This window comes from Cydia amplana, chromosome 11 (assembly GCF_948474715.1).
Source record: "Cydia amplana chromosome 11, ilCydAmpl1.1, whole genome shotgun sequence".
Classification (NCBI taxonomy): Eukaryota; Metazoa; Arthropoda; class Insecta; order Lepidoptera; family Tortricidae; genus Cydia; species Cydia amplana.
The window spans coordinates 15,699,322-15,727,218 of NC_086079.1; the positions used below are offsets into that span (position 1 = coordinate 15,699,322).

At 37.9% G+C, this 27,897-nt stretch overlaps 1 protein-coding gene across 1 annotated transcript; it reads right to left on the minus strand.

The window, feature by feature from the left end:
- Positions 1 to 610: 610 nt before the first annotated feature.
- LOC134652277 (uncharacterized) lies at positions 611 to 27,897 on the minus strand. The gene is made up of 2 exons (XM_063507449.1): positions 27,204 to 27,897; positions 611 to 625 (listed from the first exon to the last, which is right to left on the minus strand). The coding sequence occupies exons 1-2, from the start codon at positions 27,895 to 27,897 to the stop codon at positions 621 to 623; spliced, it is 699 nt and encodes a 232-aa protein (XP_063363519.1). The 3' UTR covers positions 611 to 620.

The window sequence follows — 27,897 nt, forward strand, 5'->3', positions numbered from 1 at the left end:
AATTGACATTTTTTTCACACTGCAGAAAAAGGTCATAATGATTGTAACAACAATTAAAAACTTTGGAACCCGTAGACCTCACTTTCAAAATTGTTTTTTTACCCTGTCTGAATATTGTAGAAGCTGGTTTTGTATGTAAGAATTCAAGTGTATTGACAAAAGAAAAACACCACCACACTTTGTGCCATGAATCTAAGACATAAGGATAAAATATTATTAATATTTAATTTTTATGTACAGTCTAACTGCACAGGTAAAAAGGCATTCGACTGCAGTTTCCAAACCGGCTTTACCTGTGCAGTTGAACTGTACAGTGTACATGCTAAACTGCGCAGGCATAGCCTAGTGTGTATTGCCAGCAGTTTAATTGAAAGATTTAAGTAGGTACTCTTATTTTAAATGTTTTCATTTGCAATACCCTAAGTGGTTTGATTGTATACGTGACAATGGGAAGAATTATGATTTTAGCATGTAGGTATGTATTATGTATGTAGGTATGTATGTATGTGTGTGGGTATGTTTGTGTCGTGTATTACCCTAGCATAAAAGCTTAACTACTGAGACAAATATTGTTGAATAAGATGTTCATTGGTATGTTTTTATGCCGCAGGTGGCATAGACTACACTTTAATACATAATAGGTACTCTTTAATAAAATAATAATAACAAAAATGCTTTAAATAACGGATTAATAGTTACTGGAACAAAATTTAATTTATTTTCAGTCGAAACGAAATCGGACCAATGAAACTATAAAATCCCCCTGACTTAAAAACGACAGCTTTCTAAAAATGACATTAATTTCTTATAATTTGCAAATGAACCTCTGTACTAGCCTGCGCCACTATAGAATCATGACCTCATCTAATCTATTTGTTTCTGTTTCAGTCATAACATATTGGAGGACACTCAAGTTATCGAGGACACGATAGAAATTAACTAAAATCTGCAGCCTCAATTATTTAATGACTTATTTAGAAAAGGGATAGTCATAATATTTAGCTATAGAACGAGAGAGTGCGCCAAAAAAAAGTTCTGACTTTCTGCCTGGAACACACTTCTCAGCAGGCACGTCCATGCATTTCGAAGTCAATAGTAAAAGTGTTTATTTGTTAAGCATATGTAGGTGAAACTATTACAGTGGTATTTAAAAGGTTTTTTCTAACAAACCTTTAAGTTGCAATGTATGTATCAAGTACATATTACAAGATAAATTAGACCCCACGTCTCTTTATTCGATTGAGCTAAAACTTAATATACATTATTTAAGTTGGGTGATAACTGATAACGCAATATTATGGTACCACCGAATATCTGATGATGGACGCAGGATGTGGGCAAAGAAACTCTTTGATATATATAAAGCAACCTAATTTGTGTTTGGGTTTCTTAGAAATTGTTTTTATGAGTAGGTATTAATTGCCTGTTAAGGCCCCAGTACACAATGCGCCATTCTGGGGGACGCATTTATGCGTTAGAGGGAGCAAGTGATATTGCTATCTCATTCTACCGCATGGCTGCGTCCCTTGGTTTGGCCGGCGATGGCCCATTGTGTACAGGGGCCTTTATAGTCGGCAATAAAAACTTTTATCAAAAATATCATTTTTATTTGACAAGATATGTACTTACCACCTTATTCATAAAACTTTACGGACCTGATTTAGTTAAATAATTTTTTATCCCTTTCTTTCAAATACATAAGGGAGCCGGTCTACCTAGCTTTATTTGACGTTCATAAGCGCATTGTAATTATGCCTACTTGAATAAACTATCTTTTATCTTATCTTTATCTAAGTCAAAATGACAGATAAAGACAAACGATTCATAGCTAATTCAGGGCAGTAACACTTTTATGAATAATGCCACTAGGCTAAGCGTATTATGAGACGCAGGCGACGCAGTTCATGCAGCGCAGCACAGAGCAGATTTTGTAAAGTATGGAACGTCCTTACTCTGGAGTGTGCGTACCTAAAGGACGTTCTATACTTTACAAAAATCGCTCTGTGCTGCGCTGCGTGACCTACGTCGCCTGCGTCTCAGCATACGCTTAAGTTTCCGTCACACAGGCGCGTTTCCCGGGCGGGGCGTGAGCGTTTTATATGTAAAAGCGGCGCGCCCCGCTAACGCCCCGCCCGGAAAACGCGCCTGTGTGACGAAGCCTTTAGCCTTACGGCTTGGCCATGACATTGCTCGACTGGCTTCGGCTAAGGCGACAACCATAGGTTGTAGCGAGACACAGCGATCGGACCTTTCGTTCCCATCTAGCCTTCCCTGCCTTAGCCGGAGCCAGTCGCGCAATGTGGCCAACGCGTTAGTATTTTTATAGTTTACCCCGCGACATCATTAGTAGTTTGTTTCAGTTCTTATAAATTGAAATATATGTCATACACTAAAGATAAAGTGATCAAGTCCACCGGTGGCCAAGGCTGGAAACGAGGCAGAGTACGCGGCTAACGTCCCAAATTCTCTTATGTAAGTACATATATATGTTTTGACGACCGGTCTGGTCTAATGGGTAGTCACCCTGCCTGTGAAGCCGCGGTCCTGGTTCGAATCCCGGTAAGGGCATTAATTTGTGTGATGAGCACAGATATTTGTTCCTGAGTCATGGATGTTTTCTATGTATTTAAGTATTTGTATATTATATATATTAGTCTAAGAGCTAGCCACGGAAATAGGTACTTATGCAATTTATAGAGCAACGAAATCCCTCTAGTTAGTGGGCCATACTATCATTATTAATTAATCCAGCATGGCAGCAGTTCAGCGGTGGGTGTGTGAGTGGATGGGCAACAAAGGGGTTGTAAAATGATATCATAGCTAATTATATATTTAATTCAAATATAACAATGCCAGGCGTTTTATTTGGGGGAATAGTAGTGTCAGGTGATGAAAGTACACAAACCACTTGAGCGCCTGCAGGAAGACCATGAGCAAATTCCACCTGACTCACAATTGCTTCACGCATAGTTGTATATGTCTTCTACTTTTTCTTAACACATACCTAGGCGTAATCGAACAGAGTAGTACTATTATTTATTCTGTGACAGAGTACAAAAAGTACGATTGCGAAAAGTACGAGTGGATTATATACGTAAAGCAAAAACGCCTGGCATTGTTATATTTGAATTAAATACATAATTAGCTATAATATCACACCAAACACAGAGCTCTATAAATTGCACACCTTCAATTGATTTTACAACTCCGTTGTTGCCCAACCACTCTCACACCCACCGCTGAACTGCTGCCAGGCGACCGGATTAATTAATAATGATAGTATGGCACACTAACTAGAGGGATTACGTTGCTCTATAAATTGCATAAGTACCTATTTCCGTGGCTAACTCTCCGGTTATATCGTTGTCTGAGTACTCTGAGTGTGTCTGAGACCAAAACACTTTTTCCCTTTTCAGGTCATTACTATGTATACCTATACATTACGGCCCTCGCTCCGAGCCGTTCCTGGTGCAAAAGCTGCCCATAGTAATCCAGCGTTGAAAAGTTGCTAGCATCATGGGCACTTTCGCACCGGGGACGACAATTAATGATTTGTTTGTATACCATAATTTAATGTGAAAATAAACTTGGTTTATCTTTTTGGCAATAGTTGTGTTATTTACCCATTTATAATATTCTCTCCAGCAGCACAGAGCCGATATTGTTAAGAGCCCATCAACGTGCACACTAGCGCCACTGCTAAATAATCGTTATTATTTCAAATTAACGTCAGGTATTTAAAAAAGGGGGCCGCTACGTACTGTATTTTGTATTTGGGGCATTATCTATGAAAAGGGACCTTATTGTCGATGGCGCTTACATCGCGCGGCATTATATTTATATCGGAGCATCTTTAATAATGACGTAAGCGCCATCGACAATAAGGTCCCTTTTCATAGATTCCGTCACATTTAAGTACCTCTTGAATACATCAAACTAGTTTTTATGTTGCTGGATTCTTCAATCTATGCGTCCAAAGTTAAAACGGCCGTTTTTGTTTTAAGTTCATAGATCGGCGAATCCAGCAACATAAAACTAGTTTGATGTATTCAAAAGTTACTTTAATACTATGTAGATACAATACGTAGCGGCCCCCTTTAAAAAAATCTTTCGTTAAATTTAAATTATCACGATTATTTAGCAGTGGCGCTAGTGTGCACGTTGACGGGCTCTTAACTTACCTAGTAAACATAGAAGACTGACAACAGTGCCAACGCCGCGAGAATATTGACATTGTTGTTAATGGATTTAACATAGTTTTTTAAAATTTAACATTAATTATTAGAGTATTAAACTCTGTCTGACCGTAGTTATAGTTACTAAAGTAGGTAGACTTATAGCATAATAGAGCATTTAGGAATATTCTTATTTAACCTTTTGACCGCCACAGACTAACTAAATGCATCTTTAAATAAGAACGTGCTTAAAATGCTTTAATTATACTATAGTGTATATATATGAAAGTCGGATTAAATACGTTTAGAAGCTATAAGTAGTAACAGTGACAGATTTTGTACGCTAAAATGAAAAATAAGAATAAGCGACACCTACATGCGGGGAATGCTGTTTTGTATGAAGATTGACCATAGAAAAATAGGTAAATAGATTAGGTAGGTATTTGTGTGATAGTAAAACATAGTTGGTTATAGGCGAAATAAGTATTTATTAAGCTGGCTCGCACGCGCACATTCTCAAGAGCCCATCAACGTGCACACTAGCGCCACTGCTAAATAATCATGATTATTTCAATTTAACGAAAGATATTTAAAAAAGGGGGGCCGCTACGTACTGTATCTTGTATTAAAGTACCTTGTGAATATATCAAACTAGTTTCTATGTTGCTGAATTCGTCAATCTATAAACTCAAAACAAAAACGGCCGTTTTAACTTGGACGCATAGATTGACGAATCCAGCAACATAGAAACTAGTTTGATGTACGAGTATTCAAAAGGTACTTTAATACAAGATACAATGCGTAGCGGCCCCCTTTTTTAAATATATTTCGTTAAATTGAAATAATCACGATTACTTAGCAGTGGCGCTAGTGTGCAGGTTGATGGGCTCTTAACAACAGCCGGTTTTGTGCATGATGCTTAGGAAGTCCTCGGGGAGCGCCTTCCTTAATTTCCCCCTGTATCCACGAGAAGTTTTCTGGAAGAAAAATAAGGAAATAAGTAACAGCAGGTTCATGTGGCAGCTATGAATGAAATATTTTCACATGAGTGCAGGCTATTTGCACCCAAAATATAGCTACTAGTAACTAATCGACGGGAACGACCATTTCGGGGAATAATATCCATTGGTTTTTATATATATTATCCGCTAGTTTTTATATATATGTATTATCCATTGGAGTCTCGTGAAGAGCAATATGAACGCTTACTGATGCACACCAAAAATATGAAAGTTAAGTTTTGTCCTAGACTCAAAGTTGCTGCTTGCTGCGCATTCCGCTAGTCATCAAGCAATAGGCCTGTATTATTTTTTTTGAATAAAAATATGACTAAGTATGTTTGTCAACAATGCAGCACATTAGAACTAGAACTGGATGCCTTAGTTAAACCTTAAATGCATTCCCAGATTATGATATGATATGATTTATTTATCTCACAATATACAATTTCACTTAAAATTACACATGGTAGATTTTCAGGAATTTATATTGTGATTGTCAGTTTTTTTCACATAATGAATAATTGAATATGAAGAATAACAGTATGTATCCTAGACCCAGTAACTACTTAACATAACTATCAAACAATAGTTACCTATCTCATTGCACAATACAGCCACACTCATACTTATTCAAAAAAGTTACTAAGACACGCCTAGTATTACAGCTAATACTGTTAAAACCTAAAACAAATAAGAACATAGATGTAATATTTGTACCTAGGTAAGTAGACTTTCCCCTTTAGGTTAGGATATGAATGTTGAGGTAAAAAGTGGCTTAAATAAGTAACCTCTGTTAGTAAGTATAAGATTGTGCAACAGAATATCTTAACATACTAATTTTTACAATTATAATATGAGATAGTATTTAAGAGTTTAGTAGCATTGTCATTGAGACGCCTGTCTTACATGGAATACATATTAACTTTAAAGAAACACTACAATTTTATTAAGCATTACCTTTAAGGTGTTTTGGTAATCCATCACCGTTTTGAGACTCTGCGTTAAGTTCGGCACATAAATGCACTGCACACTCCTTACACTCTGTAAATATGCCGAAACTCTTCGTCTGGCATATCAAACGGGTTGCAAGCGTTTCTTAAAGCTATGCACGAGATTTTTCGACGCTTTGTTTCTTCAACAGCAGCCGCGAGTAGGAATAATAAAATTTGACTTCCCTGCAAATAAAATATTGACTATATTATATAAAGCGGAACATTATAACTAATAACTCTCAATATAATCATAGAAAAACGGATATTTACCTGTAATTTGTATTTGTAATAGGTTTATTCACTAGTTTTGCTTTCACGACAAGGCTTATCGTCACCTAAGAAGCACTTAGATAAAATTAACTAAGTTGAACTGTCAAAATGGGATAATATGTCAAATTATCCAACCCCCATGTTATGCAAATTGTCTTCTGTCATCTACCGCTGTCAAATGTGGATAACTCCATATATCGTCTGCTACCATAGTATGCATGATAAAATCGTCGGTAACTAACGTTTTATTCACATATTTTATACCATATTGCGTGATAACTGCTACCGTGCTAAGCCCACGCTCACACGCACTGAACTACTAACTCTAAATCCGGCTCGTATGGACCATGAACAAGGTTGTACCTTAGGTCCTTTTGAAATTAAAGCCGTTCGTACTATAAACAATTATAATATTCTTCCAAAACAAGTCTCACAAACAAAATATAAAATTACACACTTAATATTCTAAAGCAAACAGTCGTTAGCTAGTTTGCGCAGGTGACAGCGCCATCTCTCGGTGCATTTGGAAACCGACCACCACGATATGTGTGTTTAAAGTTGTGACTTGGACAAACCCCTAACACAATTAGGTTGCGTTGTTTCATCACAGAGTTCCTAATCCTATGGCCACCTCCTGTCTCCATCATCAGATCAGTTCGACAGTACCATATTATTGTATTGTCATCAGAACTATATACATCTGCCAATTTTCATGACGCTACGATCCTTGGAAGATGGTTAAATTAGTTACCTTAGATTCCATTACTTAGTTACATACAGGTCGACCTAATAAAAGCTTGTTAAAAATAGCTTCCTCTTACGGGTCAATTGCTGTAAGCAAAACAAAAATGAGAAGAGGTCAAAATAGAGAGGTGAGTAGGTACTTGCGATCCGAACTCTAATGGATCGTCGACCATCATCAACTTACCTACGTGTAATATAGGTACCTATACAATCTACACATATTAATTAGCTATCCTATTCTATCTTTCATTAAGACACGGTGGGAGCAAAACTTTGTTGGAAGAAAATTTAATATATATTTCAAAGCCTAGGACTAAACAGAGGGTCTACCGCGAACACCGAAGTTTGCAAATCTCTCCGCTTGCCCTATGTCAAGAACGCGACGTTTCAAGTAAAAAAATAATGTTTTTTTTTACGAAAACATTTGCGCGCGTACATTGGAATCAAACCGGAAAGTATTTTGGGCCACGATCGAGGGCTGAAATAGCACAAGGCCGACCTCTAAATAATCAACATTCGCAAGGAAAGCGTGGGATTAACTTTGCAGATGGAAAAATATACGTTCTTACAAAACCATGTGTAAACATAAATTAGGGTAACTGCTCCATTGATCTAAACAAACTAATGTTAGGATGTGGGAAATTTATTAGACCCGCATGTACTACACGATATTTCAAAACCATTTTTAACAAACTTTCAAAAGTATTTTTTTATTTGAAACACTATAACAATAAGCTGATGCGTGTATATGTAGCACTTGTATTTATTTTGCACTTTTACAGTTCTAAAATGTGTACCTACCTCTATCCCGTCTATTTTCGAACGAGTTTACCGACGGTGCACTAACAACAGTTTCTGGTAGAGAGTTCCACACATTTACCACACGATTTCGGCAAAAAGTGTTTCCTAGGGTTGCTACCACACGGAGGTTTCACAAATTTTTTACAGTGTCCTTTCAACCTTACATTCTGGCTTGATATGTTTCTGATTGCGTTCTGGTGGATTGACTTTAATATTTTGAACATTGTAGTGTTCAGACAAGATTTTGTATGTCTCATAAGATCGCCTCACTTCCTAATGTTGTAAGACAGAAATTAATATTTTTGCACCATATTTCAAAAACATGTAGGCCAATACGTTTGACAACAAAACGGCTGTTCGCTTTGCGTCATTGCGGGCGTCATAACTTCTTTAAAACTAGATTTTTAGGTCTTCAGACTTTTGACTGTCTAGACTCGTGGATGAATTGCGTGATTAAACTTTCAGAAATATCTAGATGATACTTGGGATTATTTTAGAGAGTTTTCATAGCGCTTTTGATTATGGTTCTACAAATCAGATAATTTCTCAGTCTCAGATATTTTTACGCGTGTGAGTCGTGTGACTTGCATTACAGGTGAGGGTGAAGTAAGTTAGGTCAGTCGGTTCGGTACCTTTACCTAAATAGGTATTTAACCGAGCGAACGTTTCCGTTTCAGCTTAGGCGAAAATTCTTTCTCTGATTCTCGTAATATTTGGTGAGCAGGTGCGGTAATTATAAAGATTTTTTTTATCGATTTAGTTTATTGAATTTTTTCAAAATAACTGAATCGGAGGTTGGCTACGAAGTCTACAGCTCACAGAGGCACCATGTAGTTTAGTTAACCTCATGTTGACGTACTAATTACATAAAGTATTTAATTTAGTTGTTAAAGTTTTCTTATGACTATTTACTTAAAAACTTTAAAAATATATTAGCAATTGGTCTCGGTCAATCTATAAGTAGTACAAACGATATTACAAAATCTTTTTTAATTCGCGTATATTGAAAATAACAAATAAACATTAAATAAACAAAGGTTAAAGACTTATAGGGAACATGGCACGTGTAAGATATAAACAAATTAAAATGAACCTTATTAATACACGCTAAGGTTAAAAATCAAACTCCTCCTTCTGATGTTTATTTTTATTGAAAAACAATATAGTTTTTTACGAGTTTACCTAATATTAAAATGTGTCTGTCACCACTATTACCCACTTCCGAAGCGTGTAAAACGGTAGACATGTTTTATTATTTGTTTATTATTTATTATTTGTTTAGCAAATAAATTTCTATTTCTATTTTAATAACCACAAGACTAGGTAGTTAATAACGAAAACCTTATGAAAGCTGAATGCATGTCAAAATATATGACATTAATTTAATTTATAATGTAGGTAGCCTTTCGAACTGGGATGCTCGACAAACGACACAAGGGCGTTGAAAACCAAAAATTTAACTCGCTTTTGTTACAATAGATTGAATGTCCCGTTAACATGCAAGTCCCGTTCCGTTAACAACGCAATTTTAATTTCTGCATTGGACAAATTAAAAACATACTTTAATTCAATTGGATTCTTGCCTTCAGGACTATAGTTCGTTTTTTTTTAGCATTGAAAGAACTTGAAAGAAGGTAAGCGATCTTGACATGTCTTTTAATTGAAAAACGCCTTTTAAAAATCAGTAACTATTACATAAGAAAGCAGAGGAATATAAATGATCGTATTAGATTCATAATTGTTACATAGGTATTTGCCGTAACTTATTTTAAAATGTGTTTTTCAATTAAAAGACACATCAAGATTGTTTACCTTATTTCTAATGCTAAAAAAACGAAGTATAGACAAACCAGACACGATATTCTTATTTCGCTTTAGGAGTTTTAAAGTCTATTTTTTTATTCGGTAGACTGAAATGACAGTTAATAGTATGAAATGACATTTCATGTTCATACAATTAACTGTCATTTCAGTCTACGGAATAAAAAAATAGACTTTAGGACCCTGAGTGGTAGGTATTACGAAAATATAAACGGTGTGGGATAAAAATCATTTCTATTGTGGTTATCATATTTAGGGCTTGGTATATTAAACAAAGATGTTTGTTTACAATGTGTGGGTCGGATCTGGCTCGAAGGACCATTACATGTTGAGATGAATGAAATGGGCGCTTATGAAACCGCGCCCGTATTTATTATTTTACAAATATGAGCTTTATGTCTCTGGACATACAGTCTAGTTTTCCAAGTATGTCCGTATGTAGGTGTAGCAAAACTACCGCCAATATTAGACAGGGGTCAACATTTTGCACGTGTGCCGCTCAAATAGAATCTATTAATAAGTTGCATGGGCTCAAGTTTGCGTCACTACATCCGTTGCAATGTTGCCAACATATCAGGAAGCCGGAGTAATTAGGTGATTCGTTTCAAATAATTAATAACACGTCATATGTCATTCTAATTGTCAAGCATCGTTCGTTCCACGCAACGGGGGATTCTGGTGACTAATGGGGGCTCCAGTCTGGTTCGTGTTTAAAGGTGTAGCGATATTTTAAAGTCTTATTTATATAACGCTTGCCCAACTAGCTAGGCGGTTAGCGCGATGTGGTGGCGCAAAGTTTGATTAAATTTAACTGTAGATAATTGCTAGTTTAACCGTTTCTAAGGGTTTGTTTTGGACAGGTGGTTTCAGACAATCAAATTCATCGCCTGATTATAAACACTTGGTCATAAACAATTGTTGCTTGTTTATATGATTCATAATTTCTTCATTTCAGTGTTTGTGATTCTCGGCCTTCTGCGTTATATCCCTGCTTCAAAAATTTGGACAATGATTTTAATGTTCTTTTTACGGATTTCTTTCGTTCGTTGATTAGTGGGATGGGTCTGGGATCAAGTTTATGTCGTGCCATAATGAAACTAAAAAATCCACGCTTTCGGGTCAATCTGAAAGATACCGCACTTATACGAGCAAGAATGCCAACTTCGGCTACCAAGAATAAGTAACTACATACCCCAAATGAGGAAAAGCTTGATAATATTTCCAATCACCCTGACAACCCACTTAGCAAACTTGAAATAGATATAGGCCGGACTGTCCTGGCATTATGAATGAACGCAAATGCAATCTAGAAATACTTCTAATGAGTTGAGCGACTGCAAATCGCGGCTAATAGTAGTGGGTGCTAATTCGGTTCCATTGATATTAGGTGCTGGTTCATTATTGAGGAAGCGGAAGTTTTCGGTGACATGTTTGTGTGGAATGTGATCTTTTCAATGAAGAGCTTAAATAGGTTTTGTTGGGGTTAAAGAGACGGAGATCAAAAGCCATCAAAGGGAACGACAAAAAGGTAGGTAGGGCGCAGATCTCACAATGGCGCGACTGAAAAGGTCGGAAATCCACTGTGTTGGAAATGCAGATTAATGTGTTCATGAAAAAACCTAATACGGTTAATCATATTTGTTTATAATGTAATCTTTTCAATGAAGAGCTTAGACGTGGTTTGTTGTAGGTAAAGAGACGGGAATCCAAGGAAGCCGGAAACGACAGATTAAAAAGAGTAGGGGGGGACGCAGATCTTACACCGGGGGCGCGCCAAAAAAAAGGTTGGAAATGCTGCAGGCACTATCTAGGAAATGCAGATTAACGTATTAATGAAATAACTGACCATTAATGACGTATTAATGACTATTTAATGCGCTAAGTATACTTAACCGCTATTCGGCGATTTCTTGAAATGCCCCCGAAAAAAGATGAGGCAGTAATAAAATCGCCAGTAGGTAGCTATAATCTAGCTACGACATACACTAAACCAAATGGTTACTATGTCGTAGGTTAAGTAGGTACATTCATCATTAGACCGCAAAATACGTAAAATTTAAAATTAACCCAGGAAGATTACGGAACCGCGGGAATAAAGACAAAACAGTCAAATCTATTTACTATTGAGGTTACAACAGTTAACGTAAACAAATACGAATAACGGATACGTAATTCAAATAACATTACATACATTGTAAACTACCTACTCATTAAGTGAAATGTAACGTTTCTGTCGAGTAAATAAAAATGTCTAATCAGAAATAACTGAAATCATCACCATATTCAGGTTCGTTATATATGTATAGGTTCAGGGTTTTTGTTGTTTGTTACTTGTTTTAATCTTTAATAAAATCAAAACCGGTTCGTTATTAAACATCAACGGAAGAGGAAGCTCCTAACAGTGTATTAGTGAATAAAATATAAACTTGCTTTATTTCTGAAGGCGATCACCCCTCCAAATTCTTTACCGGGACGTATCTGATGGCGTGTTTTCTTGTGTCAACAGATGAAAGTGCCGCATACGGATTTAGAAGATGCATGGTGAGTGAGAAAACTCTTGTGGAGTTGTGAGGCCCGAGTTTATTTCAAATATTCAACTTCATGTTCTTAAAACAAAACTTTGGGCAGTCTAATTTGAGAATGGCGTTGGTAGAGTGATAATTTGTCTGAGGATTAACTTCTATCAGAGCGCGTTCAAGGTATATATAGTTGGCATATGAAAATGCCAGTGCTTTGGGCATGGCAGTGCTTTGGGTTGTAGGCACAATTTAAATATCGTAATTGCTGTAGCAATCGTTGAAGCGAAGTTTTGAATTAAATGCGTATCCCGTTATCCCACCTGACCACCTAATCGTACCTATTAAAGTATATCCCAAACATCGCATCGTATTATTAATTCTCATCGTTTTTGTTGCCATAGTACCTATCCTATCCTATCTCGTGACGTCTTCAGCAGCGGAGTTGAAACAGTCGCAGTCGAAATAAGACCTCCATCCTATAACAACGTGCATTCAGGATTTAAAAGCAATCTTACGGCCTTAAAACTTTAGGACCAGAGGGGCTACTGCGAATCCCGAAATTCGCAAATTGCGGGGATCTTTCTCTTTTACTCCAATGAAGGCGTAATAAGACAGAAAAATGCCCGCAATTTGCGAACTTCGATTTTCACGGTTATATGTAGAAGCCAGAAAATTCTAGTAAAAAAATTAATTAATTAAGAAAGTTTTTATGCTTTTCCAGCCTCTACAGCTTTCCAGCTCCGAAAATGTTTCCCTCGACGCTTTGTTTTTGTTAAAAAAGAATAACTTCGTCCGTTTCATTCTTGTGCTGACATTAATGGCTATTTATTACGGGTTGATAACGAGTCCATTCGTATTCTTCAAGACAACGAGATTAAAAAAATTACGAAACAACGGCTTTGATTTTGATATTTCGGTAAAAAACTGTAACATTCTGTTTATATTTGTTATACATAATATATATGTTACACATTTGTGGCCTGGAGAAATGAGTTGACAATAAAAAGCTAGTGAGACAAGACACGATGACTAAACGACTATTAAAATAATAATATGTTAAATATTTGTAATATTTTAAAATTTTACGAGGACTCTACGGATATGATGGTTACACTTTTATCTCTCACACTTATATGTCTGTCACACCATGCATTATTTACAACAGTAGGTACAACCTCCACTGAAAAACTTGTTTTTAATGTGAATCTTTTTTTGGGCGAGCGTCTTGGAGGATATAATCAAACGGAGACGCCATGTCTGTAATTTTCTGTACAAAACAGTCTGCCGATTTTTGCGGGGGAGGGGAACGTCAAATGTATGCGTAACGTAAAAATAGCCATGTCAGATAAACGTCAGTCCATACATTGTGTATGACCGTTGGCCGCCTATTTTCGACAGAGGGGAAAGCCTGTTAATGGCTACTCCGTTTAGTTGTATCCTCCAAGGCGAGCGTACAGTAAATAATTAAATGAGTTTTCTATGGTTGATACGGTTGTTATGTGTGGACTAGACGGTTTGACGATAAAAGCCCATGTTAAGCCCGCTGCGAAAAGGTTAAGTATTCGATTTATCCTTTCGTCGGACACTTTCTAAGTAATAAATAGATAAATTGTATAACACTAATAACCCCTTAACAGTGCTTTGCGGTTATGGGGCATGGGTGCTGTTAGGGCGTTAATTATGTACTTACACGCGGTGCGCGAATCGGTGGTGGCCGAGTGGATATGACGTCCGACTTTCAATCCGGAGGTCGCAGATTCAAATCCTGGCTCGTACATACCAATGAGTTTTTCGGAACTTATGTACGAAATATCGTTTGATATTTACCACTAGCTTTTCGGTGAAGGAATTTAAAACATCGTGAGGAAACCTGCATCCTGCATACCTACATCTGCGACGAAATTCAAAGGTGTGAAGTCTCCAATTCGCATTGGGCTAGCGTGGGGACTATAAGTAGGTACTATAACCCAAGACCTCTCGCGCATGAGAGGTGGCCTGTGCCCAGCAGTGGGACGTATATAGGCTGAAATTATGATTATAATTACCTACACATAACGGCTACTGCGATATTTCTACTGTAACCATTTCCAAGAATTAGCACAAGCTGTAATTTCTATATCTAAATCAGAGTTGCACAGTCTTGCCACAAATCTCTGAGGTCCTCTAATTATATATGTGGGTTGACGTGAACTGCTAAACAACTGTTCCTGCTTCAAATTATTAGTTAGCGCCAGCACGTTATTAATATAAACTATCTTATTAATAGATATATGGTGATGTTTTATTAATAGGTCGGTTAAGGAGGATGAAACCATCTAACCACTTTTGTTGTTGTTGTTGATAGAAAACGCCAATCAGAACTTAAATAATGTTGGTATTAAAGTTAGACCAAGAAAATTCAGCAACGATTTTGATAGCACACGCAGTGCAAGTGTTATTTTAAACGTCAAACTTCTATGAAATTATGACGTAGGTATAGTATAAATAACACTTGCACTGCGGTGCTATCAAAATCGTTAGGTACAGACTTTTCTTGGTCTAACTCTACTTGGTATGGAAATAGTCACGTGACCTTTAGTAGTCACACCGATAAATTTTAATACCTAATCATCCTGACAAATGTTTACTTTTTGTTTGGCGTTTGTCGATTGTCATCTTGGCTGGCTGTATGTATATATATATATACAGTACGATAAGACATTTAAAACTTAGGTATTATTTAGGTATGTATACGTACAACGCGTGGTAAAATATACCTTCATACCTACTCATCAAAGAAAACTATAAAATGCCTAGAGGTGACATGGTGATGGAGGACTATATCAATTAGAATTATGAAGACTCGGTGTCCATCCAAGTATGTATTTAACCTATATATTAGTCAGATTTAACGTCATAAAACAAAATCTAAAATCTAGTTATGCTTTGAAGTGCAAATTCCACGAATTCGGCGCTGAGAGGTAATCACACGTCTAATTTTAAATCAAAACTCGCGCATCGCTACTTCGGCATTGTGCTTATGGATTTATTGAGCGTATGCCTACTATAAGAAATCGCCTACTACAGACCAGTATAACTGCAGACAAAAGTAGGAAATGTTCTCGTAAAATTTAGGAAATCAGAAAAATATGAGGTATCCGAACTTGTGACAATTTCGCATTTTTGGAAACTTTTCGACGGTACATCAGTGAGAATAACCCCTTTGTTGTAAATCATACAGATAGTTCTAATTCCGAGACGAGTCGAATGCCGAACATCGACACGATGATGTAAAATAAAAATGCATTTGTAAATAAAACATTATGCATGTCCATCGCAATTCAACGCGGTAAGGGCCCAGCCACATGTCAGCGGTGCGGCGCCGCCGCCGCCGCGCGGCGCGGCACCGCAGAAATCTGCGGCGCCGCAAACCGCTCTGCGGCGACGCCCGCCGCAACGCAAAATTTTGCGGTGCCGCGCTGCGGCGCCGCAAAGCGGTGCGCGGCGCCGCGCGCGGTGCCGCAAAGCGGTGAGTTTCGCCGCGCGCGGTGCCGCCGAGCGGCGTGCGGCGCCGCAGATTTCTGCGGTGCCTCGCCGGTATTTTCTTTTGAAATGATTTGCATCTTCATTCATTATACGAAGATATGGGTTCACCCAAAATTTTCTTTTCAATTGTTTTTTTATTTCTGCGCCTTCTTAATAGCGCTGGCAGTAAAAATGCTGCAAATGATGTTAAAGGTATGAAAATCGGTACGATTGGTCTTTAGGACATTTGAAACAATTTGACCCGAAACACCATTAAATAAAAAAAAACGAGATGAGTTATCTTTTTTTGTATGGAATTTGAAAAAACTGTTTTGAAACCTATCGTGTGTGGTATTAAACGAAAGGGCTTTCTGAGCCGATTCCAAAAATATCATATCATTACATTTCAGTCATTTTTTTTAATTATAATAAAAATAATTTTCAAAACATACCAAGTTTGGGCTTCTCCAGATACAATACCGTTCAATATTTTTTTGTAAAATATACCTCAAATTATACCTAATATCCTCATATCTAACCCTAAGAAAGCAATTTTGAAAATAATTACATGAAATATGTTTTTTTTTTAATTTTCAATTTTACAAAGTGTGATCTATGAATCTCTCAATTAAATATTTAAATAGAAAGCATAAAATTAATATAAGTATAACGGTTTTTCCAAAAAGTCGCTTATGTCTCGGAATCTATAAGTCGTAGTAAAAATTATCTATGTAAGAATTAACTGAAAAAACTCACCTTTTACTAAGTGCATTGCTGCCAATTTTGTAAATTGGCAGCAATGCACTTAGTACTCATCTGTCAGAGATGACGATTAAAATTAGGCTGGCAACAATCTATTTCATACAATATTTTTTAAGTGGTGATTACACGAAGTATCGTAAAAGTACCAAAAAGATACTGCGTGTATGCACAAATACTTTTTTGGGGAATAGACTAAAGACTTGTCTTGACAACTATAACATAGGGGTTTAAAGGTGTGTGTACGACCTTTTAAATGACAAATAAAGGTACGGGAGTAGAAAAAATTAAAACAAATAGGTATACTAAATGTAAATATTTTCAAAATTGCTTTATTAGAATTAGATATGAGGATATTAGGTATAATTTGAGGTATATTTAACAAAAATAGTACTTTATGTGACTGCTACATAATGAGAGGCATCAAAATACGAGTGTGGGTTTAAGAAACGAACGTTAGTGAGTTTCTTAATAGGATTACACGAGTTTTAATGCCTAATTATGTAGAGTTACATAAACTACTTTATCTAAACACATACTTAAAACTAATTAAAAGATAAACTGTACGCCAAATGACAGGGAATGAAAACTTTTTTCACGCATGTCACGCATCCATAGTTTTCTTTAATTCCTAGACAAAAGAATAGAGTTCCTATTCTCATGTCACTCGAGATCAAATATCGTGCGGTTAATATTAAAAAACATACTAAACTGACGTTTCATATCGATAACTGTTTTAATATCTATGGATACTAGAATAGAGACCCACTTGAGTTTTGACTGCTGTTCCAAATTTAAACTCATAACGATACTAAAAATTTGTAACGTTATAACTACTTATAACATTACAGTACAAATTTTTCTACTACCACAGATAAGAAAGTTCTCATAGTAAAATTGGTTGTAATAAAGCTGGTCATTTCCTACGGTTTCTGAACGCATTATAGAGCACTAGTGACATGTGTGTAGATACAATTTTTAACGGTATTGTATCTGGAGAAACCCAAACTTGGTATGTTTTGAAAAATATTTTTATTATAATTTAAAAAAAATGACTCAAATGTAATGATGTGAAATATTTTTCGAATCGGCTCAGAAAGCCCTTTCGTTTAATACTACACACGATAGGTTTCTAAACAATTTTTTTTTTAATTTCATACAAAAAAAAGATGACGTCATAACTCCTGTCGTTTTTAGGGTTCCGTACCCAAAGGGTAAAAACGGGACCCTATTACTAAGACTCCACTGTCCGTCCGTCCGTCCGTCCGTCCGTCTGTCACGAGGCTGTATCTCACGAACCGTGATAGCTAGAAAGTTGAAATTTTCACAGATGATGTATTTCTGTTGCCGCTATAACAACAAATACTAAAAACAGAATAAAATAAAGATTTAAGTGGGGCTCCCATACAACAAACGTGATTTTTGACCGAAGTTAAGCAACGTTGGGCGGGGTCAGTACTTGGATGGGTGACCGTTTTTTTGCTTGTTTTATTTTACTTGTTTTGCTCTATTTTTTGTTGATGGTGCGGAACCTTCCGTGCGCGAGTCCGACTCGCACTTGGCTGGTTTTTTTTTATTTGTTTTATTTTATAAATTGTTTCAAATGTCCTAAAGATCAATCGTACCGATTTTCATAACCTTTAACACCATTTGCAGCGTTTTTTGGCGAACCGCTGTCGCTATAACAACAGCAAGAGCAGAACACGTGTGAAGGAATCCATGTCTGATTAAACAACTGGTAGTCGAATTTTATTCTTTACTATGCAGCGTGGCATCGCACGCGGCGCCGCACGCCGCTTGGCGGCACCGCGCGCGGCGAAACTCACCGCTTTGCGGCACCGCGCGCGGCGAAACGCAACGCTTTGCGGCACCGCGCGCGGCGCCGCGCACCGCTTTGCGGCGCCGCAGCGCGGCACCGCAAAATTTTGCGTTGCGGCGGGCGTCGCCGCAGATTTCTGCGGTGCCGCGCCGCGCGGCGGCGGCGGCGCCGCACCGCTGACATGTGGCCGGGCCCTAACGCAGCTAGTGTGATGGGCGCCTTTGCGCCGGGGGTAGCGCGGGCAGTCCTCTTTCATTAGTTTTTTTATTCCTTGTTTTATTTTAGATATACATAAATATGTATATCCCTAAATAGGGTTGTTACTTTTAATTTAGTATTATTCATAGATATAATATTTAGTTGATAAGTTATTTATTTGTCTTTTTACTGTCTTTTTCAATGAAATAAATTTTATTCACTAAACTTCACTTAATTAAATTTTAATTAATTCATAATTTAATCAGCCGAATTCTAATCGCCATTTGATAACATATAACTACGTGTAGTATGTAACTAAGTATAGCTAGGTTTTGTGCCCAAAGTATGCTATGAACAGAGTAGGTAGATCCAATGCCGAGCCAAATCGATTGTCATAAAATAAAACGTACGGTTGTCATGTCACGATCTACCATTAAAACATGTTGAATCAGCCCCTCAGTGATATTACCACGGTCATACATAGATTGCGGAAAATCTTGTGAGTAATTTTCCAAGTGACCCCTATTTCACCACGGTGACAGGTGCGAAAATTGTCGACATCACTGTTACTGACGTCACAGGCCTCCATAGACTACGGTAACCGCTTACCATCGGACGGGCGGTGTGCTTGTTTGCCACCAACATATTAATTAAAAAAAACTCCATAGTATCGCCAATAAATAAGTAGGTACTTATTTTGCGAAGCTAATGACAATTGTCACAAGAAACACGACAATTGTCACGAAATTCCGACACAGACAGAACTCATTTAGTGTCAAGAATTACCGAAAGTTCTATTAAATCGTGTGATTATCATCATCAGCAGCATAAACTTCGATAGAGATACCTGTTTTTGCTGATGTAATAAAGTTTTTTTAAATAATACAATGATGGTGGCAAACAGGAATACGGCCCGCCCGATGGTAAGCGGTAACCGTAGTCCATGTATGCCTGTGACGTCAGCAACAGTGACATTTGTCGAATTGTCGCACCTGTCGTCGTGGTGAAATAGGGGCCTGGTCTACTCTTCGCGCTTTTTGTCGGTGTCGGTTACATTCTAAAGAAACCCTGCACGTGGTTACCTAAACACAAGAATGACTTAATTGCTGTCCGTTTTTCAAAAAAAGTTTTCCTTCGTATTTTTCGGAAACATACGTATTTGTCATGCTACTTTAGTAAACCTCGCCCACATTCGGGGTAGTCTTGGCGTCCGTGACATCGCTGACAAACTGCAAGAGTGCCGCCTTCGTTGGTATGGCCACGTCTCGCGCAGACCGGCAAGTTACGTGGGTAACAAATGCCTGGCCATGCCGCCTCCTCGGGAAGAAAAGGCCGGCCCAGGAAGCGATGGCTTGATGTCGCTGATGATGCTTGCCAACGGACTCACCACCAGGGACGCCGAAGATCGGGCAAAGTGGACACGAAGGAGTCGGAAGGCGGACCCCGGGTCCTCGCGCCCCGCGCGGGGGCACAGCTGGGATTGACGCCAGGATGATGATGATGATGATGTTTGCAACAGCCATCACACTAAAACGCCTAATCACTCTGCTGTAGCGTCCAGAAACCGAACATTTTGACATCAAATCAAAATGATATCTTGATGATGTCAGTCGCCTGTGCGTCTCGCTCGCGCCAATACGTACTCTACGTACACTACGTACGTAAAGATATTGTTAACAAAAAATTTCGCGCTCGCTGCGCTCGCGTTTTTGGTTGACCCTGTGCCTACATGTTAGCTTGACTGGTAAATGAATAGAGTTAGACCAACAAAATTCTGCAATGATTTTGATAGCATACGCAGTGCAACTAGTGCAAATGTTATTTATACGTCATAATTTCATAGAAGTTTTGACGTTTAAAATAACACTTGCACTGCGTGTGTTATCAACTTATTAAAATCGTTGCAGAATTATCTTGGTCTAACTCTAGTAATTTTCATAAAAAACTGCTTAAGTAACATCAATTTCAAGGACATTGGGTGTTGACAGCCCCATAATATGTGTGTAAAAGCGGTTTTATGACATTTTTTCAACGATTTTAACAAGGCTACAAAAGTTTCGGTTTCGGTTTCGGCCGAAACTAGAGCCAAAGCCGAACATTCGGTTTCGGTTTCGGCAAAAAAACATGTTTCGGTCGGACACTAATAAAAAGTATGGGACATATTTTTGGGTAAGAAAGCGCCCATATGTTTACACTTGACTGTATAAACAACCGAAATGCTCGCGCGACTGACTTCACTACATAGTATAAAACAAAGTCGTTTCCCGCTGTCTGTCTATCCCTATGTATGCTTAGATCTTTAAAACTACGCAACGGATTTTGATACGTTTTTTTTTAATAGATAGAGTGATTCAAGAGGAAGGTTTATGTATAATTTGTTAACCCGTGCGAAGCCGGGGCGGGTCGCTAGCCATTTATATTTCATTTTGATGTCAGAAACTAAGTTTGAATTGGCCTGTAAGACTGATCGCCTGCGGTAAATATTCGTTGTATACGAATAACATCCCTGTATGTTTATGGGCGCCGCTCCACTTTACCGAAATAAATCTTGAAACCGAAAAATTGGCTGCTGAAACTCGCTCCGCATCCATCGGATGTTGAAAAATGTAACGGTTATCTTATTACGGAATCTTTCATATACACAGACATAGGTTTAGGTAGACCACGCTCATCTTACTTTACAGGGTAAGTAACTAAATACCTAATCAATACTTCGGTGGTTTTATTGCTTAACGCGATAAAATAAATTTTCGACTAAGAATGAAGAGTTGTGTAGAAACTATTTTCAGTTTTTTTTATATCATTTAGAGCGTTTGGTTTTCATTTATTTTCGTAACATTTTTTGCAACAATGACAGTGGTACCTAGATATTGACGGTGGATACATAAGTAGGTATTCAATAACATTTATGTACGAAATACTTAGATATAATTCAAGAGGAGACCTTTCATATGGAAATATTCGAAGTAATTCAAAGGTGTCTGTTTTTCAATCTGCATAGTACCTACTAATTTAACGTAGCGTGCTTGCATTCTGAATTAAAAAAAAAATAATTTCAGAATTGATAAGTAAAGTAAATAGGCAATGTGATTAACTGTTGTTTAATGATTAGATTAAGAGCCTGGGTACCTAACCTAAAGCGTCAATTTAGCTACCATTAAAATATGTGTCTGAAGAATAGTCAATCTAGGTTTCACACAGTCTATCTACTATATGTCTGTGCTGTGGCGATATGTCCTAGATTTGAAACCCATCTATTTCAGTCCGTGACGGTATTTTTCTGTTTGTTTGGTGGAAGCTCTGGGATGTATCCCGGAGCGGAGGGTTTGTTTAAGACGAATTAACCTACATTTAAATTGCAAAAACTTTGATCGGTAATGTAAACTTTTGCAAGTGTTGCAAACAAAATTGTGAAATAAGTTAAAAGTTTTTTTGTGATTTCCAGTTTCAATGGTAGACTCTAATATAGATGGTGGTAGGTATTTTGTGTAGGGTGACTGCCTAATGGTTATTGACCACTACATAGTAACTGGCCACTTCTAAGAAATCGGAAAGAAACTGGTCAATTGAAGCCTTATTGTTAAGAGTGGCGAATTACTATGTATGTATTATGTACTAACGATTTTGAAAATAGTTGCAAGTTTTTTGATATGCTCTGGAACGATTTGATTTTCAACATAAGATATTTAACAGTTAGTTTCGAATTTTTGACACAGCTAGGTACCTACCTCCTACTAAATAACTAGTCTGATAACCGAGTCCAGTCCTACAGATAAACCTCCAAAGAATAGAAACATGATTTAACATGAAGACCTTATTACGAATCGCGTGACTTTTCTTTTAATACATTTTTACTTTTTAATTGTAATTTGTCGATAAACGATTGTAGGTACGTAATCTTGGCTATCGGGTTCTGATATACTACCCACTACGACATAGAAATTATATTATCTGCATCTCTATCCAATACACAAGTGCGATAGAGGGCGATATAGCGATGATTTCGCTGAGTTCGCCCTCTTGATTTGGTTTGTTCGCTCAACAAACAAGACGAACCGAAGGGCTATAAAGCAACAAGCAGGTTAACACCACACTAACTCACACGCGAATATAACCAAGTAGTACTAAACAATCCAGGAACGACATCAAAGACCTGAACTAATAAGAGAGTTATGTTAAACCGTTAAAACGAAACGGGTTAATTGTTATGCATCTTCATAAGGAAGTGTGAAAATTTAAACACAATACACTAATGTATTTTGAGAATGTATGCCTTATTAAAAAGCGCATACTACAACATTTCCAACTCCAAGGTTTATGAATTAATATTAGATCATTGAAACACGCTTAAAAATAATTCCTTTTGGGGCTTTTTGTACCTAAAAGCATCTCTTATTCAGTAGAAAATCTACCCTGAAATATAACCTATACCGGGCTAGGAATTAAACTATTGGCCAATGGGTCAAGAACAAAATAGATGCGAATAAGTGTGACCCTTCCACTCCATCTCCGAGACGTTCTAGATATATTAGGTAAAAGGGGAATTGCATAAATGCTGCCAGTGGCTGGACTGTCGGGTCAAAGTGGCTAGCTATCGTATCCATGACCAAGGTGGCATGCATTGCTCTCGCCAAAGAGCACTTCGAAGATCATGCTGAAGATATCTGAAAGCGGGCTCCAAAACAGGCTGAGGGCCCGATTCGGATTTTGTAATAGACATCTATTTGATATATCTTTTAGACATCGCCAAGATACGATACCGATATGTTTAAGATCTAACCTGTCAAATTTGACATTTCCGCGATTCTGGAGATACTCTTGAACGATTTCCACAAGATATTACTTAGAGATCTAATTCACATCTAATAGATATCTAACACGATCTACCGTAAAAGTGACATTGGTTGCCCGAATTGCGCTGCAAAAGAGAACTAGTTGAAATCTAAACTATAACGTATCTAGAATGGATCTAGTACGTGTCGTCTCTTGTGGATATCTTGAAGTTCGAATACGGCAGTTAGGGTGCAACTGGAATAACATTTCGAAACACATATCTACACGTGTGTTAGTGGACTTGCCGACGGTGGAGATATCTGCTTGTAAAGGATCGTAGCAAAATACTCATGCATATGATCAACATTCACGAGACGAGATTTGCATTCAGAACTCTTGTACCCCTTGTCTGCATTACAAATCGATCGAGCCAGACAGAGTGCAGTGTGACTGCGCTGCGTATCAATGGAGCGAATATTTTCATTCACATTCACTTTTTGTTTGTTTTGTGTCTAGTTACAGACGACGGGAGTATGAAACGAATTCAGCCATAGGGATGATAGAGTGTTCGGAAAGAGAAGAGTCGTGGAATGTATTGGGCCACATACATTCCACGAGTCTTCTCTTTCCTTACAGACTCTAGCCGTCAGCATTTAAAATGCAGGGGCAAATGTATTCAAGCTATAAATGGGGTTGCTATTTCAGTGCGGTATCCAGCTGAAAACGAGGATCTAGAGAAGGAGGTGAGCTAGACTCCTTCTTTAAGGAATTGGCGAGATTACACATAGTGCACATAATTGGGAGGACTAGAAAAACTGGGTGAGAGCCTTTGCGCAGCAGTGGAACACTACAGGCTTCTTAAAAAAAAAATGATTATGTCAATAGCGTGAGAAAGAATTTTCCAATTGTTTACGATCGAACAACGATAGGCGAGCGTCTCGGCGTCAGTGTCTTTCAAAATACTTATGAGTTAATTCCCTGTCGTCAAGTATCTCGATGGAGACCTGGCTTTCAGTCACGATGCCGCAGTAAATGCGTTATCAGACACGTTACACTGTCACAATGATGGTTTAACGTCCCGTCGCATTGTTAACGCAAACTACGAGTAAAACCTTGATTAAATGATAACACGGACGGGCCATTTGACGATAGTAGGCCCTGTAGGCCTACGATCAGTAGGTACAGTTAATTAAAACTTATGAATAAGGTACCTTGCAGTAGTTGTATAGGTACCTGAGGTACAGTCAGCAGCAGAAGTTGCTAAGCGGGTCAGGTGTTCAAAATGATCTTGACGCGACTTTATTGTTAAGAGAATAAGAGCGTGTCAAGGTAATTCAGAACACCTCACCCGCTTAGCATCTTCTGCTGCTGACTGTACCTACCTAGGGTTGCCATATGAAAAAATATTTTATTATAATTATAGTTTTCTGCCTACAGTATAATATTTCGCCTTGAATGGATCGATTTTTTCCTTGTCTCGTTTCTAACCACTTTGCCGCGACTTGGTTTGTGTATTTTATCGTATAAAAAATAATATTTTAAGTTTTATCATTGTAATTCATCAGCATTTAATATTAAGTCAGGGAAGATAATTTAAAACCACCTACCGGAAACAAGACAGACGTTAAAACCTAAATGTCTGCATAATCTCAACTCTATTCTAAAACCGCGGTATTTTCGTTCACACTTCATAATGCACTTAAGATCTAAGAAATATGCTTTAATGTAAGACTTAGTTGCTAACCACTTCATGTAGTTTATTCATGAATATGAGAGCTAAATTTATGTTTTGTACCAACATACTATATTTAAAGATCATATATCGTTCATCATAAAAGTTTATGGCTTGGCATGCCACGTTTTGATCCTTAGATATATTTTAAAAATAACATTGGGGTTTAATGTTTAAAGCAAATGTCCGTTTCTTCTACAGCTAGAGGCAATGTCACCTTCGTGTTTTTGGTTTCTTATAATATTTTTATATTTGGTGAGCTTCGTAACTAGATATTTAAAATTTTGATTTCAAAGATTTTTAATTAGGTCTTCAAGGCATAGAAATTACATGATAGATAATGAATGAATTATATGATTCTAACTGGTGCCACAACATTTGAAAACATAAAATCTTGGTGGTTACAAAAAACAAGACGATATAATAAGAGCACTCTTTACGCGTTAAAGTGATTGTACCTACAGACAAAGTTGGAAGTTTTGGAACCACGGGAATATGGAGTAATTGACAAGACCTAGAACTTTAGGATGGTTTAGTATCTATATTTTGATGCTACACTAAACTTTTTAACACCAACAGAAAATTATCACATGCAGGATAAGCAAACGATTCCAAACAAATAATGAAAACTTACAAAAATTCGTTCTCAAAAATCCTTCACTCCTCACGTCATTCCCGACATGTTTAATATAAAAATACCGCGTCGAATCGTAAAAATCGGTATCGATAATTCGGGATGCGACCGCGCGCGCGCCGCGCCGCGCGCTCACCATTGACGCATTCAGACTAATTCGGTGCAGCACTATTCCGCGATTCTGTAAACACCCCGAGCGGCCAGCGAGCGTTGAACCAGCGCCCAAACCGCGCCCCTACGGTTATCCTCCCCGATATTACTGAACGTGGGAGGTGTGATGGCTCAGCTCTAACTGGCCGTTCCTCCCGCCCTAACCTGAAAGCTCTACACTGTAACGCTTTTACATAAAGGTGGGTATCCGCTAACAATGTTTTGTTTGAAATTGGTACGCCATAATCCGTTTTGGGAGCACGGTGAGTCAGCGATGAGGAAATGCGTGCAAGGTATAATTTCGGAGCGGCTTGAATAGTTCTGTAAATCTGGCAAAAATGTTTATGATCGGGAGGAATTTCTGGCCGCGATAAATTTATACAACAGCAGTTTATCATTTCATCGATTTCAGGCGGATTAAAGAATTTTCGAAGAAGATTTGAAGACTGCGCAGACTACTTTTCAACGAGTTCACTGAAACGCTTTTCTCAAACACCGAAATTATGTAATATCTACATTAATTTCGGTGCCTGCTGTCAAGAGTACAAAAGTAGTATTAAAGATAACGTAGGGTGATCTGGCAAAAATGTTTATGATCGGGAGGAATTTCTGGCCGCGATAAATTTATACAACAGCAGTTTATCATTTCATCGATTTCAGGCGGATTAAAGAATTTTCGAAGAAGATTTGAAGACTGCGCAGACTACTTTTCAACGAGTTCACTGAAACGCTTTTCTCAAACACCGAAATTATGTAATATCTACATTAATTTCGGTGCCTGCTGTCAAGAGTACAAAAGTAGTATTAAAGATAACGTAGGGTGACTGCTATAGTAACTGGCCACTCTTAACAAATCAGAAGGAAACAAGCCAATTGAAGCCTTATTGTTAAGAGTGGCCAATTACAATAGCAGTTACCCTACCTACGAACAAATAGTCCCGAAGATCATTTGTTTAGACTATGGTATTTTTTCAGTAGATCGTCACTGTCCCAAAACACTCAAGTTACCCATTGAACAGCGCTGCCAAGCACTAGGACGTTTACTTTAATTACTTTTAACTAATTGATTACTTTTTGAACTACTTTGCCTCAACTGGTAAAAAATAAAATATGTAATATAAAAATAAGATACAAAATATTTCATTCAAATATTTATTGCTTAGTAAAATAACAATTACAGTTTTGTCCATGTTCCAATTCCACAAGGCCTCGTAAGCCTCGACTATTTCAAGCTTCTCTGCGATATTGTCGTCGCTTCAGAGAACCCGGCTGGTAAGAAACAAGGTGGTGGCATATCCTGCAGCGTAACACCCGTAGTCCCTTTCCCATAAAAGCGGATATAACCGACGCTCTCTTTATACAAGAGCCTACGCTCCCTTGCCATCACCGTTGGTATCTCATCGAATGGGATACCAATAACTAAAAAGGTTCCTGGAGGATCCTCGGTGCGCTCGACCTCGTAAAGAGCCCACTTGTTGATCTTATACCACTCGTTTTGAGTAATCAGAAAGTTGTGGATGGTTGCAGTGTCGTCTGAGCAAAAAGGTAGCGAGACTGCAGATTTTAGTCTTCTTGGGATGTCCCGTTGGCGTTTAACTACTAGTTCAGTGCCCGGGATTGGTGAGGTTATAGTGGCTAAAGTGTTCTGCAGCCATTCCACGTCTTTCATTCCCTCGCAGCGTAGCTTGAGCACACCTTCGCTGTAGCCTGGTGTTCCCAGGAATGTAGGCCAGTACGTGTCTTCGGTCTGAACGTCAGCGAGCTTCACAATACAGCTATCGAGAGTATCCTTAATATATTCCGCTTGTTCTACTGTCAATTCAGTAAAGGGATTTGTCATTACCACGAACAAGGTGGCCGAACGCTTGGCTCTGTTTAATTTTCTCTCGAGTAACTCTGCTGGCGTGCGAATGCGTTTTGGCTTACCTTCGCCTGGTTTAGAGTCCATATCTAATATCGTTGCTTCTGTAGAAGCATCAGGGTTTTGTGATCTGTGTTCATCCAT